This window comes from Peromyscus californicus, unplaced genomic scaffold, assembly GCF_007827085.1.
Source record: "Peromyscus californicus insignis strain IS unplaced genomic scaffold, ASM782708v3 Scaffold_14__1_contigs__length_90479793_seg_2, whole genome shotgun sequence".
Classification (NCBI taxonomy): Eukaryota; Metazoa; Chordata; class Mammalia; order Rodentia; family Cricetidae; genus Peromyscus; species Peromyscus californicus.
Genome location: NW_026294436.1, coordinates 55,736,864 through 55,751,746, shown reverse-complemented (window position 1 = coordinate 55,751,746; position 14,883 = coordinate 55,736,864). Strand labels below are relative to the sequence as shown.

General features: G+C 46.5%; 1 protein-coding gene and 1 long non-coding RNA gene across 6 annotated transcripts in view; one reads left to right on the top strand and one right to left on the bottom strand.

Moving 5' to 3' along the window:
- Positions 1-253: 253 nt before the first annotated feature.
- On the bottom strand, positions 254-6,811 carry LOC128109957 (uncharacterized). 2 transcript variants are annotated; one of them, XR_008217991.1, is made up of 4 exons: positions 5,700-6,811; positions 4,482-4,654; positions 1,858-1,937; positions 254-1,524 (listed from the first exon to the last, which is right to left on the bottom strand). It is a non-coding gene; the product is annotated as an uncharacterized LOC128109957 (long non-coding RNA). The 2 variants fall into 2 exon arrangements; XR_008217990.1 differs by having other exon boundaries at positions 4,482-6,808.
- Positions 6,812-6,834: 23 nt separating this feature from the next.
- The window catches only part of CUNH1orf226 (chromosome unknown C1orf226 homolog), a 299,814-nt gene continuing 291,765 nt past the window's right edge, over positions 6,835-14,883 (top strand). For 2 of the 4 annotated variants that reach the window (XM_052737553.1, XM_052737552.1), the window contains exon 1: positions 6,835-7,411. In XM_052737553.1, the coding sequence (XP_052593513.1) occupies positions 7,307-7,411 (105 nt within the window). In that variant the 5' untranslated portion in view covers positions 6,835-7,306. The remainder of the gene's footprint in view (positions 7,412-14,883) is intronic. The other 2 variants (XM_052737551.1, XM_052737550.1) reach the window with 1 other exon arrangement.

Sequence of the window (14,883 nt, the reverse complement as noted above, 5' to 3'; positions counted from 1 at the left end):
GAAGCAGGGGAGGTGCTTAAGTCCAGGAGTTCAAGGTAAACCAGAGGAATATAGTGAGATCCTGTTTCAATATGAAACGGTACTGTGAAAAGTAATTTGAGCTTTTTGAGGCAAAGTATTACCCATTGGTGGGAAATAATGTGCTGTCAGTATTTGATATTTTATTTATATAATGATTTTTTTTGGGGGGGTCTATCAATCTGTGTGTGTATCAATTAATTTTCTGCTGCTACAATTAAACATCATGACCATAGACAACTCATAGAAGAGTTTATTTGGGCTTATGGTTCCAGAGGGATACGAGTCCATTATGGTGGAGGCATGGCAGCATGTAGCAGGAGCCAGACACTGAGAGAACACATCCTCAGCCACTAACATGACAGAGAGAGTGAGCTGAAGTGGCACAAGGCTGTTGAACTCTCCAAGTCCACCCCAGTGACTACTTGTTCCAGCAGGCCTCTACCTTCCAAAGAAGATTCCATAATCTCCCCAAGCAGCAACACCAACAGGGGACTGGGTGCTTGAATCTGTGAGCCTAGGGGGGCATTTCTCACTCAAACTCCCACATAGGGTCTCACTCTAGTCCAGGATGGACTAGAATTCATGGCAACCCTCCTGCCTTAACATTCCAAGTACTGGGATTACAGGCTTGATCCACCACACCTCACTGCTAATTAGAATATTTTAAGCTTTTGCTGTGCTTTATAAATTCTAAAATTAAGTCTTTTTCGGTTAAAAAAAAATCAAGCTAGAATTTGCGAAGGCATCTCATAGATGTTTTCTCTGGGCTTCATTTACCCATGATCATCACAAAGTAGAGCAGCTATGACGACCTACAGGAGCTGTGGCAGCCATCACAGGAACAGAAGAGAACTAAACAGCAGAGAAATGAGTGTGTTAACATTTCCTCTTGGAGAAGGGGAGGGAGAGCCACAGACGCCCCCTAGGACTCTCTTTTGATGTTATAACTACCACTGTCTACTGCTCCAGTACATGGAACCGAGAAATGCTCAAGTGTCTAAGAGTAGGAAATTGACTGAGGTGGGTTCCAATAAACTGACCCCGAGGAATCTTTTTATCTGTGAGTTTCTCCCTACTTTTGGTGAATAGACATATCGCTTACATGTCCAGGAGAGTCATGACATGCAGCGAAGCCCCAGTGTGATTGGTGTATGTTTTGACATGGGCTCTTTTGTTCTGTGGCCATGAGTTCATGTCACCTCTTCCATGGCAGAACATGCCACTTGAGGTGACTTCCGTTCACATTCCTTGGCCTTCGTCACTCCTGTTTCGCTCAGAGGAAGCTGTTTTCCGATTTTAGGATGCAGTCCGAGTGATCCAGCAGTGGCTGCCTCACACTGGAGGTGACGAGAGTTGGTAGTTGTTCAGTCTGTAAGACTTGATCCCAGTCTGACGCTGGAGGTCTAGAGAGTTGCCAGGCTTCAGCCTCTGTTGGAATCCTGAAGACTTGGTTCTAACATTGATGAAAGAAGGAGCAGCAGCAGCAGGACAGCTGAACTTGGCCTGCAAAAGCAAAGGTAAACAAGCAAAAAGTTTCATGCTTCTGTGTCCTCTTATCTGGGCTGCCGTCAGAAGGTGTAGCCCAGGTTTTTGTTTTTGTTTTTGTTTTTTTTTTTTTTCAGCCCAATTTTAAAGTGGGTCGTCTTGCTTCAAATAATCTGATCAAGAGGATCCCTCCATAGAATGGTACACAGAAGCTTGGGTTTGGTTGAGTCCACATGCAGTCAAGGTGACAGCCAAGCTTAGCCATCATAGAGTAACTGGGGAGTATTTAGCAGGCTAGCACATTTTTAATTTTTGTTAGCTAATGTTCATGTGAGGATTCCCGGGACTTACTGCTTTTCCATCAATACAAAGGATTTCCTTTTCTCGGCCTCAGCTTCCTCATCTGTCAAATGAAGATTTGTTTGTAGCTCCTGTGGTCAAGTAAGACTTCATTAGCACGTCAGAGCAAAGCTTATCTAATTATTTTTGTAGTGCTGGGGATTGAACCTAAGCTATAGCCCAAGAAAGTAGGAATTTATGAGCATTTTTTTTGAATTCAGAATATGTTATAAAATAAAACAAAAATAGATTTCTGTTGATTCTAAACTCATTTATCACTGTGTGATGAAAAGATTACTGAAGATCACTGAGTTGCTACACAGGTGTCCTACCACTGAACTATAATCCTAGCTCTTAAAATGAATGGTTTTTCAGGAAGGGTCTGGCCTTGAACTCATGGAGACTCACCTGCCTCTGCCTCTTTTTTTTTTGGTTTTTCGAGATAGGGTTTCTCTGTGTAGCTTTGCGCCTTTCCTGGAACTCACTTGGTAGCCCAGGCTGGCCTTGAACTCACAGAGATCCGCCTGCCTCTGCCTCCTGAGTGCTGGGATTAAAGGCGTGCGCCACCACCGCCCGGCCACCTCTGCCTCTTGAGTGAGATTAAAGTTGTGCACCTCTATACCCAGCCTGATTTTGAATTTTAAATTTTTTATTTATTTTTATGTGTGTGGATACTTTGCCTGCATGTATGTCTGAGAATCACTTTCATGCCTGATGTGCACCAAGGCCAGAAAAGGGCACCAGATCCCCTAGAACTAGAGTTAAGAGGTGGTTGTGAGCCACCATGTCGGAATTGGGAATGGAGCCCAGGTCTTCTGGAAGAGCAGAAAGTGTTCTTACCTATTGAGTCATCTTTATAACCTCCTATTTTTATTTAATTATTTTTGAGCCAGGGTCTTGCAACATAGCCCAGGTTAGCCTTGACCTCTTGACCCCTCTGCCTCAGCTTCCTAGCCTCCTATGTACTAGAATTACTGGACTGTGCCACCACACAGACTCTAGAATTAATTTTTAAACAAAATTAGGGGCCTGGAGTGATGGTTCAAAGGTTCAAAGCAATGGCTGTTCTTCCAGGGGGCCCAGATTTTGTTCCTAGCACCCACATGGAGGTTCACACTGTCAGTAACTCCAGCTCCAGGACAGTGTGGTGTACCTGTCTTACCTTCAGTCAAGACATTCATATACATAAAAATGAATAAATCTTAAATAACTGAACAAAGTTAACATAGGAAGCGTTTTATGAATAAGCAATTTCTATTTAAATGAAATGTAATTCAGATTGAGTTTTATTATGCAATGATTAAGGAATAGGGACATTGACTGGAGATGTAGCTTAGGGGTATAGCACTTGTCTAATGGGCACAGGGCCTTGGATTCAGTTCCCTCACACTGAAAATACATTTTTTGCTTCTTGCAAATACATGGATAATACTAATACAAGGGATTTCCATGTGGTGATCCACACTTGCAACCTCAGCATTTGGTGAGGCTTGAGGCAGGAGAATCACGGGTTCCATGCCAGTCTGGGTTACGCAGCAAGTGCTTGCTTCCAAAACTAAAATAAGATGGGCCTTGTGTCACAGGTCTGAAACTGCAGCCATTTGGGAGACTGACGCAGGGGTATCCAATGCTCAAGGCCTGTCTGGGCTACTGAGTGAGAGCCCATCTCAAAATAAAAACTTAAAAACTCAAACCAAACCAAAATATATAGAGTAAGAGAAATCAAGCTTTTATTTGCTTTTTTTTAATTAAATGGACTTGGAAATTCTGAGATAACATTCAGTGGTATTTAAATGTGTAAAAAAAAAAGGCCGATATCACTTTAAAAATACTAAAAAAGGAAATTACTGTGGATGTCCATTGTTTTCTGAAAGAAGGCTGTTTGCATGCCTGTCTGGTGCTGACGTGATAGAAGTCAAAGGCCAAATCAGAATAGGCTCTCCTTTTTGGAACATTCCATCTCAGTGAAACAGAATGACTATAGGCTAGCAACAATACACACCGAACAGGCCGTCAACCTCGAATTTCACATGTGCCGTGTTTACAAACAGAAGCGTGGCAGGGCTGCTCCACCTTTTGAAACAGGTTTGACTCAGATGGGATTTGCGTGTGTGACTGTGCTTCAGCTTTTTCCTGCAATCTGCTGTTTTAAGGCTGACGTGTATATCATATGGGGCAATGATAAGATGCGAAGAACAGTGTGCGCTGCACCAGCCTCCTAAATAATTACTGGGTGCCTTCTACGTAGCACTTTCTATGTTGGGCCCTGACAGACCTTTGAGGCCCCCTGTCTTTTTGGTGTCATGTCTCAGTGTGACACAGTGTGTTACTGTCTTAGTTACGAAATTCTGGTAAGTTCATCAGTCCAGTGGGATTCAAGCTAATCTAGAAAAAAGGCCTCCTAGAGTCAGGGGACATTATTAATTTGGGAGAGAATATGTAATGTCAATAGTTATTTAGCATCTTGCCTTTCAGTTGTTGAGTTACTGTGCCAGGTTTTACAAAGTGCATTTCTGATGCATATTAAAACCACTGACATTCAAAGAGTCCAACACTCCTGATTAGAGCTTTCGGGCTTGTATTTATAAAAAGGTTACCGGTGCATTTCCTCCGTGCAAATTATTTTTGGCTCTTACCAATCTTTACGAATATAATAAAGTCTGTGCCGCATAATGTATGTGATTAATTTGTCCTAGTCACTGGCTTGCTTTTACTTAGGGAGATATCCCAGAAAGATGGTATCTCTTCACGGGAATTTGTGCAGACAGGGAACGGGAGTGTACAGCAAAGGGCAGCTGTACTTTTCACCCTAGGAGACAAGATAAGAAATATCATCAGGGCAATAATGTATTCACTTGCATAAATTTATCACGAAGATGACACAGAGTGGTTTCTTCGGGGGTAGTTCACGCAGATGTCAAGGGTTGCCTATGCGACAAGATAAGAATGGTTAGGGTGGATGTGTCCACAGAGCATTCGAGGCAGGGTTATTCTGGGCCTGGTGATGCTGGCCTGTAATCCCAGCCACTGGTGAGGATGAGGCAGGAGGATTGCAGGTTCAGGGCAAGCTTGGACTATTCAGTGAGACTGTTTTAAAACAAAAAGTAAAGGGTGGGCTCGGTGGTAGACTCCCTAGTACTGGGAGAATACAACCCAAACCTAAACTAAGACAAAACCAAACAAAAGAGATGTATTTGTTACTTTTCTTGTTGCTGTGATCGACTGTCTGAAAAAGCACTACCTAAGGGAGGAGGGATTTATTTGGCTTCAGTATTCCAGCATACATAGTCTGTCATGGTGGGGAAGGCATGCTGACAGGAGCGTGAGGTAACTGGTCACATTGCAACCACAGTCAGGAAGCAGAGAGAGATGAATTCTGGTCCCAGCTCCCTTTCTCCTTTTTATACAGTTCTGGACCCTAGCCCATGGGATGGTGCCACCCACCCCTAGGGTGGGTCTTCTCATCCCAGTTACCCAGTGTGGAGCCTCCCTCACAGACATGACAGAGGGCTGTCTCCCAGAAGATTCTAGATCTCGTTGAGCTGACGACGTTAGCAATCAGAACATGTTTGTATAACGAACATGGATCATTTTCATCTCAGCCATCTTAGCTTTGACACTAGCTCAGCTGGTTACCGTTGGGGAGTCTGGTGCTATGAAGAGGTCCATTGCAGCTACTATGTACCTGTACATTGTGTGACAAACTTTTCCTGGGGAGATACAGCAAACACATCTATTTACCCTAGATAGGAAACTCACTACAGACCAATGTATAGATACCACCGAAGTCCAAGTTGGTTGAACCAATGGCTTTTACTGGGGTTATTTACAGGAATATGGGTGAGGTTACTTACAGGAGCAGAAATGACTCAAAGACAGCTACATCACCAAGTTCCACCCCAGGATGGGTGACCGCTCACAAAAGCTAGGAACCTGGAGCACACTGCACAGCCTGCAGGCAGCTCGACAGGTTGGAGAGTGTGCTTTCTGAGCGGCTCTGATCTAAACTTCTTCCAGACTGTTGGGCTGGTTTCTGCTTTTTCCAGGCATCTGGTCTGGTCTCAGAGTCTTCTTTGCAGCTCAGCTTCACATTATCTGAGACTCACAGCTTTTATTGCTTACTCTGCCAGGGAGGGGCCTAGTGGATCTGGCCAGTTTCAGGGACTTCCTGAAGCTAATTTGAGTTGTTTGCTTTTCCTGCTTAAGGAGCCTCCCTGTAGGGTGGAATGTTTCAATCTCAGAGGAAACTGTTACACAACACTATCGATGACGTGTTTTTGACACACAGTGAATATTTGGTCTCTAAATCCTCCTATGGCTGCTTCATTTGCTCATTATTAAGAAACCTCACAGAATTTTGGCAACCCTTTTTTTTTTTTTTTAAATCAATACTCAGTTATAGAAGTTTAAGGGCATAAGAACACCCTGGAATCTCTTGTTCCTAGTGTTCCCATTTCCGCCTACTTCTAAAAGGCTGACGACTCTTAAATATTTAAATTCTTCTCAAAGACACCCTGCTGTGCCCCCAAATGCAAGCCACACACCCAAAGGGACAAAAAAGCACTGGGGACAGTGCCTCTATTTGAATTTCGCCTTGATTCTTAAGAGAAGCAGGAATCTTGGAATTAAGGCAGTCCAGATCAAGGGTATCTGGGACAGAGCTTGGGCCTTCTTGGGAAAACAGAACAACAAAAAGCAATAAACACCACTCCTCTCCCGCTCCCCAAACGAAACAAAACAAAACAAACAAACAAATGCGAGGCGATACTGCTTCGCCGCTACCAGCAGAACAGACTGCGCCTGGGTCGCTGCGGTCCTAGGTCGCCCCGATCGTACGGTGAGGCCGCCGGGGCGAAGTTCCCAGGTCCCGGCTAGGCGCTGCGGGGACTTTCACCTGCTGGGCGCGCGCGGGGCGCGGGGCGGACCCGGCGGCGGCGGGCGGGGCTCTGGCGCGCGGGAGGAGTCGGTCCGGGCCCGCCCCGCAGGAGGAGCCGCGGGCTGGCAGCCGATCCGGCGTCTCCGTGACAGGCACCCTGCTCCGCCGCCGCCGCCGCCGCCTTTCTTCCTCGTCCCGGGCTGTGCGCGCCGAGCTCGGGATCGGGCTCCGGGTCTAGCCCCGCTACGGGCCGTGCGCCCTTCGCTCGGCGTCCCGGTCTGGGGCTCCGTGCCACCCGCTCCCGCCTCCCGGCCGCCCGGCCGCCTCCCGGTTAGCCAGACCTCGGCCACCGAGCTGCTCACACCAGCCGCATCCGCGCCGCCCTTGCCGCTCGGCCCTCTGCTCCGCTCCGGGTTGCCCCCCTCCCCGCCACTGCCTGGCACCCAGGCTGCCCACTGCACGACCCGGGTCCCCGCCGCCGCCTCGCCTGGCCCCACGGTTCCCTCCCCGGGGTCTCGCCAGCTCTTTCTTGCCGCCGCCACCGCCACCGCCGCCCCTGGAGCAGCGGGTCCACCGCGGGTCACCATGCCCAGCAAAACCAAGTACAACCTTGTGGACGATGGACACGACCTGCGGATCCCTTTGCATAACGAGGACGCCTTCCAGCATGGCATCTCTTTTGAGGCCAAGGTGAGAGGCCACCGGGAGGGAAGTACCCGAGGGGGCAGGTCTGGGTGGATGGGATGCCAGCTGTCCTGGACGCAGAGCAGGTGGGTTAGGCCTTTCTCAGCTCCTGCCCAGAACAGCTAAAAAGAGCACCTGCAAAGTTTGAGGTGCCCTGCCTCACCCCCTTCTCCCACCTGCAGACACCCATCCTTGCCCGCCAAGGCTGGATTGAGTTACTTCCCGGAGAAGCCAGAGCAGCGCAGCCTGGACGCCAGGTTCTTTTGAAAGCTTTGAAGGAAGCGCTGGTGTTATTTACCTGCTGGGCTTCCACGGGAGGTGCTTTGGGGAGGTGTTTTAAAAGCCTGTTTCCTGACCAGTTTAAAATTTTTTTTTTTTAATTCCAAGTAGCTGGATCTAGTTGCTAAAGTCACTCCCCAAATGTTTGCTTTCGCACGGCTCTTTTGCATGTGCCAGTCATTGGTGTAGTGGTCAGGTGAAAGCCGTTTTCCAGTTTTGTGGTGCGCTGTTAAATCTCAGCAGTTGCTGATGAAGAATTTAGCCGAGACGGCTGGAATTTGCAGGGCCAAGGCCAAAGCCACCCTTGGGGGAGGGGTGGAGTGGAAACGTGCGTGCTGGACCAGCGGCTGTGTCTAAGGCTGGCCACGCTGAAGTGAATGGTGAAGCACCTCGCTGTGTGAGGAGTTCTGGCTTCTGAAACTGCAGTTGGAGTTTCCACGGTGCCCGGGAACCGTGCCTTTCTGTGCAAAGGCTTCTTCTCTTAATTGTGCTCCCATTTCCCCTACCTATAACCCAAAGAAAGACGCAGGGATATTCAGCATGCACAGTGTGCTTGTCACCGAGTGAAATTTAGGTGAGCTCTGTATAGACTGGGTGTGGATGGTTTTGAGAAGAGAACTTTTGACGCGGGGGCAAACTTGCTCCAATCTCTCTTCTTCCGCGACCACGGGTTAGTATATTGTGCAAGAACTGCCATCAGGTGTCCATTTCCTTCAATTTGCAAAACATCTTTGGAGTGTCAGTTAGGTGCCCAGAGGTCACTTGTGTTTAGAATTACATCCCTTTTCTCATGCAGATGTATGAATTGGTGAATCATACCCCCCCCCCCCCCAACAACTTTTCTCAGTCATATTTGCTAGAACTAGAGGTACCACTCCTTCACCCCGCAGTTATCAAGCTCTGCCTTGGAATGCAGAGCTGGGTTGCTGAGTATGGCTGGGACCAGAGGGGAGCTGTCAGCCAAGATCATATCTCACTTCTCTATCTCAGAATAGATCTGGTTGGCCCAAGACATTCGATGTTTGGGTTCATGTGTGTCTGGGCCTGTGGATTTGGTAAGCAGTTTCTTAAAAGTATAACTTTTCATTATGGTTATGATTTAATTTTCTTGCACACACACACACACACACACACACACACACACACACACACTGAGAAATTGACTTTTGTCTTATTTGGTTCCCCAGTGCTATATTTTTAAAAATTATTTTTAATTATGTGTCTGTATGTGGTTATGTGCATGTGAATGAAGGTATTCCCCGGAGTCCAGAGGCATTGGATCTCCCTGGAGCCCGAGTGACATATACTTCTGAGTTGCTTGATGTGGGTTCTGGGAACTGAACTCTGGACCTCTGCAAGAGCAGTGTGATGGGGCTCTGCAGCCCCATGGGGTGCTAGTTTTTAAAGAACTAAGATAAAAAAAACTAATCAGATTAATTTTTTTTTTATTCTCACAGTCCTCTGCATTTGGTCACAGCTAGGTGTCAAAAACTGTGTGTACATACAAATTTCAAGAAAAGTCCAATTCTTATTATAATCTCCTGCAGTTGGAATGCTGAGGCAGAGGGATTGCCACAAGTTAGTGGCTTTCCTGGGCCACATAGTCCTATCAGAGAAAACCAACCAACCAACCAACCAACCAACCAACCAACCAAATAAAACCAAATAGTCTATCTCTTCTAGCTCGATGTATTTAGGGGACATTGAGTGTCTGGGTGACCTAATGAAGTAATTGCAACCAGACCTTAAGAAATACTGGGCTTGAGGCTTGCCTTCAACTTTCTGGATCCCACTTTTTTTTTTTTTTCCTCTAGTACTAAACATGCAGTTTCTTTTCTGAGCAAATGTCTGGGGGCTGCATAGTGTAGTTTCTATAGTAACTCTGAATTCACAGATAGTGGTGGTCAATAAGAGGAGGAGCCATGGCTGGTTATGTTCCCAATGCAGACAACACAGGGGGCCGGGGGTTCAGCATTGAGAAGGGTGAGGTGGAGAGAAAGGACGAGGGCAGGTGGGGCGTCCAGAGGCAAAGGCTGAGTTCATGGACTGGGTCCTGCCTCCTAGCTCTTTGTAGTTGATGCTAGACTCTGGCGTATTCAAGTACCATGTCAGCCAAGACCTGCGCAGGGCTGGGAGCAGAAGACCATCTCTCTGTCCCCCCTGTGCTCCCCAGTAAGTGCCTTCTGCAGCTACGTCCACCTCTCTATTGAGCAGTGTCTGTCCCTAGAAATGTGCCATCATGGGGATTTCAGGGTTAAAGCCACTGGGCATTTGCTCCTTGTTTTGGAAAAGCACAGACTGTAAAATACAAATGCATTGTTGCCTTGTTAGGTACCTTGGAAAATGAGTCCGAGACTTCCTCTTCCAAGGGTTGGCAATTTTTCAGAATCAGCACTGGATGGAGTGATTCTCTGGATGTATGCCTCTCATTTTTTTTTTTTCCAGAATTCCACAGAGACACAAAGGGTTAGGTGGGATGGTGTGTCCCTGGCTGAACTTCAGCGTACTTAAGAAACACACATACCTTCCAGTATCGCAGTTGGTAGAGTGTTTGCCCCACATGCAGGAAGCCCTGGGTAACATCCTCAGCACCACTGTTCCAGGTGTGGTAATGCATACCTGCCATCCCAGCATCCAGGAAGTAGAGGGAAGAGGATCTGGATACCTGAGAGCCTGTCTTTCTGCATGCACCCCACCCCAAATGCATATAATGATGAAGCCCAATCTATATATGTGTTTTCACCTGCAAAGCCTCATTTAAATCTTACCACTTTTCTATCAGATGTGTCTCCATAGGTCTGTTTGTATGAACTAGGATACAGTCTCAGGGAGGCTGCTGCCTGTCAGGGTCCTCACAGCCGAATTAACAAAGCTACCATTTAAGACTAGTGCTTGGACTTTGGACTCTTACATCCTCCTAATGCTTACGTATTTGGTAAATTTGTTGTTTTCATTGCATGCTGGTGATGGTTGCTTTGCGTGGAACTTTCACAAAGGCTTCATGTAGAAACAGGTACATTAGTTGTCTATTTTTCAGGTGGAATACTGGGAGGTGAGACTCACAGAGCTTTGTTAGCGTCAAACAGTGAAAACTGTTTTGTACCAGTCAGACTTTGGTCACTGTGGTGGAATCCCTGACTCATACAACCTAAAGCAGGATGGGTTCATTTTAGCTCACGGATTCAGAGGTTTCAGTCGATGGTTCTGGTTGTTGGTGGAGGTGGCAGAAAGGAACCCCAGGCCTGTAGATATAACTGTCTTATTAAATGAAGAGTTGAAATGAAGAGCCAAATGAAGAGTTGAAAGCCCAAGAGGTCAGAGCAATAGCTAAGAGCTAAAAACCCTTTCTTACCCTTCACTGCCACTGCTGTCCTTCCCCTCAGAAAGAGACCTACTTCCTGTGTGTCTGTCTTTTTATTGACTTTCTGTTTTGCCTTCTCATTGGTTGTAAACCCAACCACATGACCTCCTCGTCACTGCCTTTCTATACAGACCTCCAGGTCTTCTATGGTTGGTATTGAGATTAAAGGTGTGTGTCTCCATGCTGGCTGTATCCTTGAACATGCAGAGATCCGCATAGTTCTGCCTCCCAAGTGCTGGGATTAAAGGTGTGCGCCACCACCACCCAGCTTCTGCTATGGCTTGCTATTAGCTCTGACTCCCAGGCAACTTTATTTATTAACATACAAATAAAATCACATTTCAGTACAAGTAAAATATCACCATATAGCCCTCTAGGATTGCTCACACACCTGGCATGCGGCCAGCAGGAGGGCAAAACTCAGGTGTGCACTTGCCCACAGAAGCAAATACTCCGCTCAGTGGAGTGCTCCTTACTGCCTATCATGATGGTGGGAGCCTGTGGCAGAAGTGACTTACCTCACGGCATTAAGGAAGCAGAGGGAGATGGTGGTGAGGAGCCTGGGGGCCAGGTCTAGCTTTCAAAGGCATATCCTCATTTCTTCCTTCCTCCAGGTAGGGCCCATTTCCTGAAATTTCTACCACCCCCTAACATAGCTCCATCAGCTGGGGATGAAGATTTCAATACGGGAGCCTAAGGGAAACATTGCATTACTAAACCATAATGTATTTATTGAACACTTACATGCCCTACAATGTCCCTCCAAGGCATTTGACCCCTGGTCTGTGACTGCCTTACCTACTCCTGAAAGAGTTGTTCTCTCTGTATTCCTAGGACACACTGTCTGGACTATGGTCTGACCATCAGAACTGAAAAGCATCTTAGGCATCTAGTGTAGACTCAATTTATGGGTAAGGAATTGAGGTCCAGAGGGAAAGTCTTGACCCAAGGTACATAACCACATAGTAACAGAGTCACTGGTAATCTCTGGATACAGTTACCTGTGGCTAACACTACCTTATGACAGGCTGGGAGCAACAGCTGTGTGTTTTGTTCACGATCCATGGCCTGGGGACTCAGGCAGAGCTTGAATGGACTGATCTTCTGGTGTCCATGGTGAACATTCTGTGTTCTGTGGGGTTCTTTTTTTTTTTTTTGTGAGTAGACTGGAAAGTCCTAGAAGGTTTCACTTACATGGCTGGTGCTTTAGTAGTCTTCGGTGTGGCTGTTGAATCTAATGACTGGCTTATGTTTCTTCATCGCGCAATGGGTCTTTTGTTTGGTAGTTGGCTTTCCGGAGGGCCTGTTGTAAGAAGGAGGACACTGTTAAGGCTTGGCCTTCTGAGGATTACAGGTCACTTCTCCTATTTTCTGTCATTCACAACTGACTGTAGAGGAATAGAAGTGGACTCCACTTCTAGATGTGTGTTTGAGTGTGTGAGTGCTTACACATGTGTGTATACATGCATTTGGAGGCCAGGGGGCAACCTGGAGTGTTTCTCTGGGTTGTTCATCTTTTTTCTTAAGATCTATTTTTAATTTTATGTGTTTTTTGGTTTGTTTGCTTGTTTTGTTTTTGTTTTTTGTTTTTGTGTCTCGTGTGTGTGTGTGTGTGTGTGTGTGTGTGTGTGTGTGTGTGTGTGTGTGTGTGTATGCCACATACATGCAGTACCAGTAGAGGCCAGAAGAGGGCATTGAATCCTCTGAGTTATAAACAGCCACCATGTTGGGGGTGCCGGGAACTGAATCTGAGTTTACTGCAAGTTGAGCCATCTCTCCAGCTCTCCACCTTGTATTTCTGAGACAGAGTCTCTTGCTGGGACCTGGAGCTTGCCCAGTGTGCCGGGCTGACTGACTGGCACGCCTCAGCGATCCTCCTGTCTCTGCTTTTGCAGCACTGGATTACAAGCATGTGTCACCATTCCTGGGTCCTGGGGATCTGAACTCAGATCCTTATGCTTATGAGGCAAGCAGTTTATTAAACGAGCTTTCTCCCCAGTTTCCTAAACCCCACTTCTTAGTGAGGGAGTGCCCAAGTGAAGGTTAAGGACTGCTGTGCTGGTCCTATTTTAGTCTCCCGAGGTCTTTGTCTGCGTCTACATCCCTCTGCCCCCTGCATCTGCCACAGCGATGAATGCAGTGTCTTGCATGTAGAAAATTAAAATGAGTGAATAAATGTAATTTCTTAGCTGCTCCCTGTGACGATCGTCAGGGCCCTCCCTGGCCAGCCCTCAGTGGGAGATGCTGTGTTGGCACCATTCTCCTGACTTTAGTCGTTCAGGTCTTGGTCTCTAGTAACTTGAGGCACTCCTCTGCCGCGGTGTCTCTCTTATATTCCTCTCACCTCCAGTTTATACTGCGCTGCTTCCCAGGGAGCTTTTTTTTGTTCCTGAATGAAATGAAACCCCAATGATTGATGTAGAGTTTGAGTTAGAAGGACATATGTTCCATTTCAGGAATAGGTAATTACCATTTACTAATTGTCCTTTATGTATGTCTTCATTAATGAATGGATACCCACCCACCCCACCCCCATGAGCACACAAATCCACTGTTTATTTTCTTTACTTTGTTATTTTATGTCATACAGATCTGGTTGGCAAGTGTGCCAGGCTTAGATTCAGGAGTCCATGCTGTGTTTGGCTTCAAACCCTAGCTCAGTCCCTTACTTGCTATATGACCTTATATGAATTCCTTAACATCTCTCATTTGGAAGAGAGGTTTAATGTATCATATGCCCCAGAGGGTGGGTGGGAGGGTGAGGGGAACTGTCTATGTAATGCCTAGCACAGTACTTGTCATGGAGTGGGTTGCTGTTTTCATTAAATTAAATTCGACAACTTGCAATTTATTTCGTTGGTTTGGTCTGTGCACGGTGTAATCCACAGAATAGCCTTTTGTCTTTTCTAGAAGTTGTCTTTTCTAACTCTGAGGTCTGGTAACGCATTAACTTCATCATACATGCCTGCTTAAAAAAAAAAAAAATCTAGCTGCCGAATGACTCTGATTCCTCAAGTTGCAAATCAGACAGCCAGACTGCTGTGTGGGCTTAAAATAGCTGTCAGCTTTCTTAGACGGGGGTGGGGAAGGGTTAACTAGGTTCTGGTGTAAGCCCCAATCACATTTGTTCCAGCTCTTTAATCCCTGTTATGATTAAAAATCACAGCATCTTAAGTATGGTGTGTTGTCTGTCTTCACTTGTCTCTGAGTTTCTTGGGTAAATATTTCTTTAAGCAGAGCTAATCTAAGCAGAAGAAGCCTTGCAGCATGGGATTAATTAATACCTTGCGATGCTTACATTTCCCTTTTCAGTTTTTATGCTCAGCACCATGTTTACTTTCAAACATCAGAGCAGCTGGCTCTAAAGTTGTTTAAAAAGGCGCTTCTAGCAAGTTCTGTGCCCACAGAGAGCTGAATCCCCATACACCCCTGCATGGAACCCGGTTGGCTCTCTATGGTAGGATTTGAGTGTCCTTTGAGAACTGAGGGTGGTGGCTACAGCTTGCTTAGTCTTACTTTTAAAATCAATTTTGTGTGTGTGCTTGTACTTGAATGCGCATATGCTCTATTCGTGCATCAGATAACAGCTTTTGGGAGTTGGTTCTTGCCTTCTACCCTGTTAAGGCAAGGTTGGTCTTGTTTCTGCCACTTGATAGCATCCTGGTTAGCTGGCCCAGGACCGTGCAGCTGATTCTCCTCGTCTCCACCTCCCATCTCTTTGTAGGAGTGCTGGGATTAGGGATGTGTGCCACCATGGCTGGCTGGTTTTGGTTGTTGTTGTTTGGTTGGTTGGTTTTGGTCAGTTCTGGGAATCACATTCCTGTCTGAAGGCTCATGC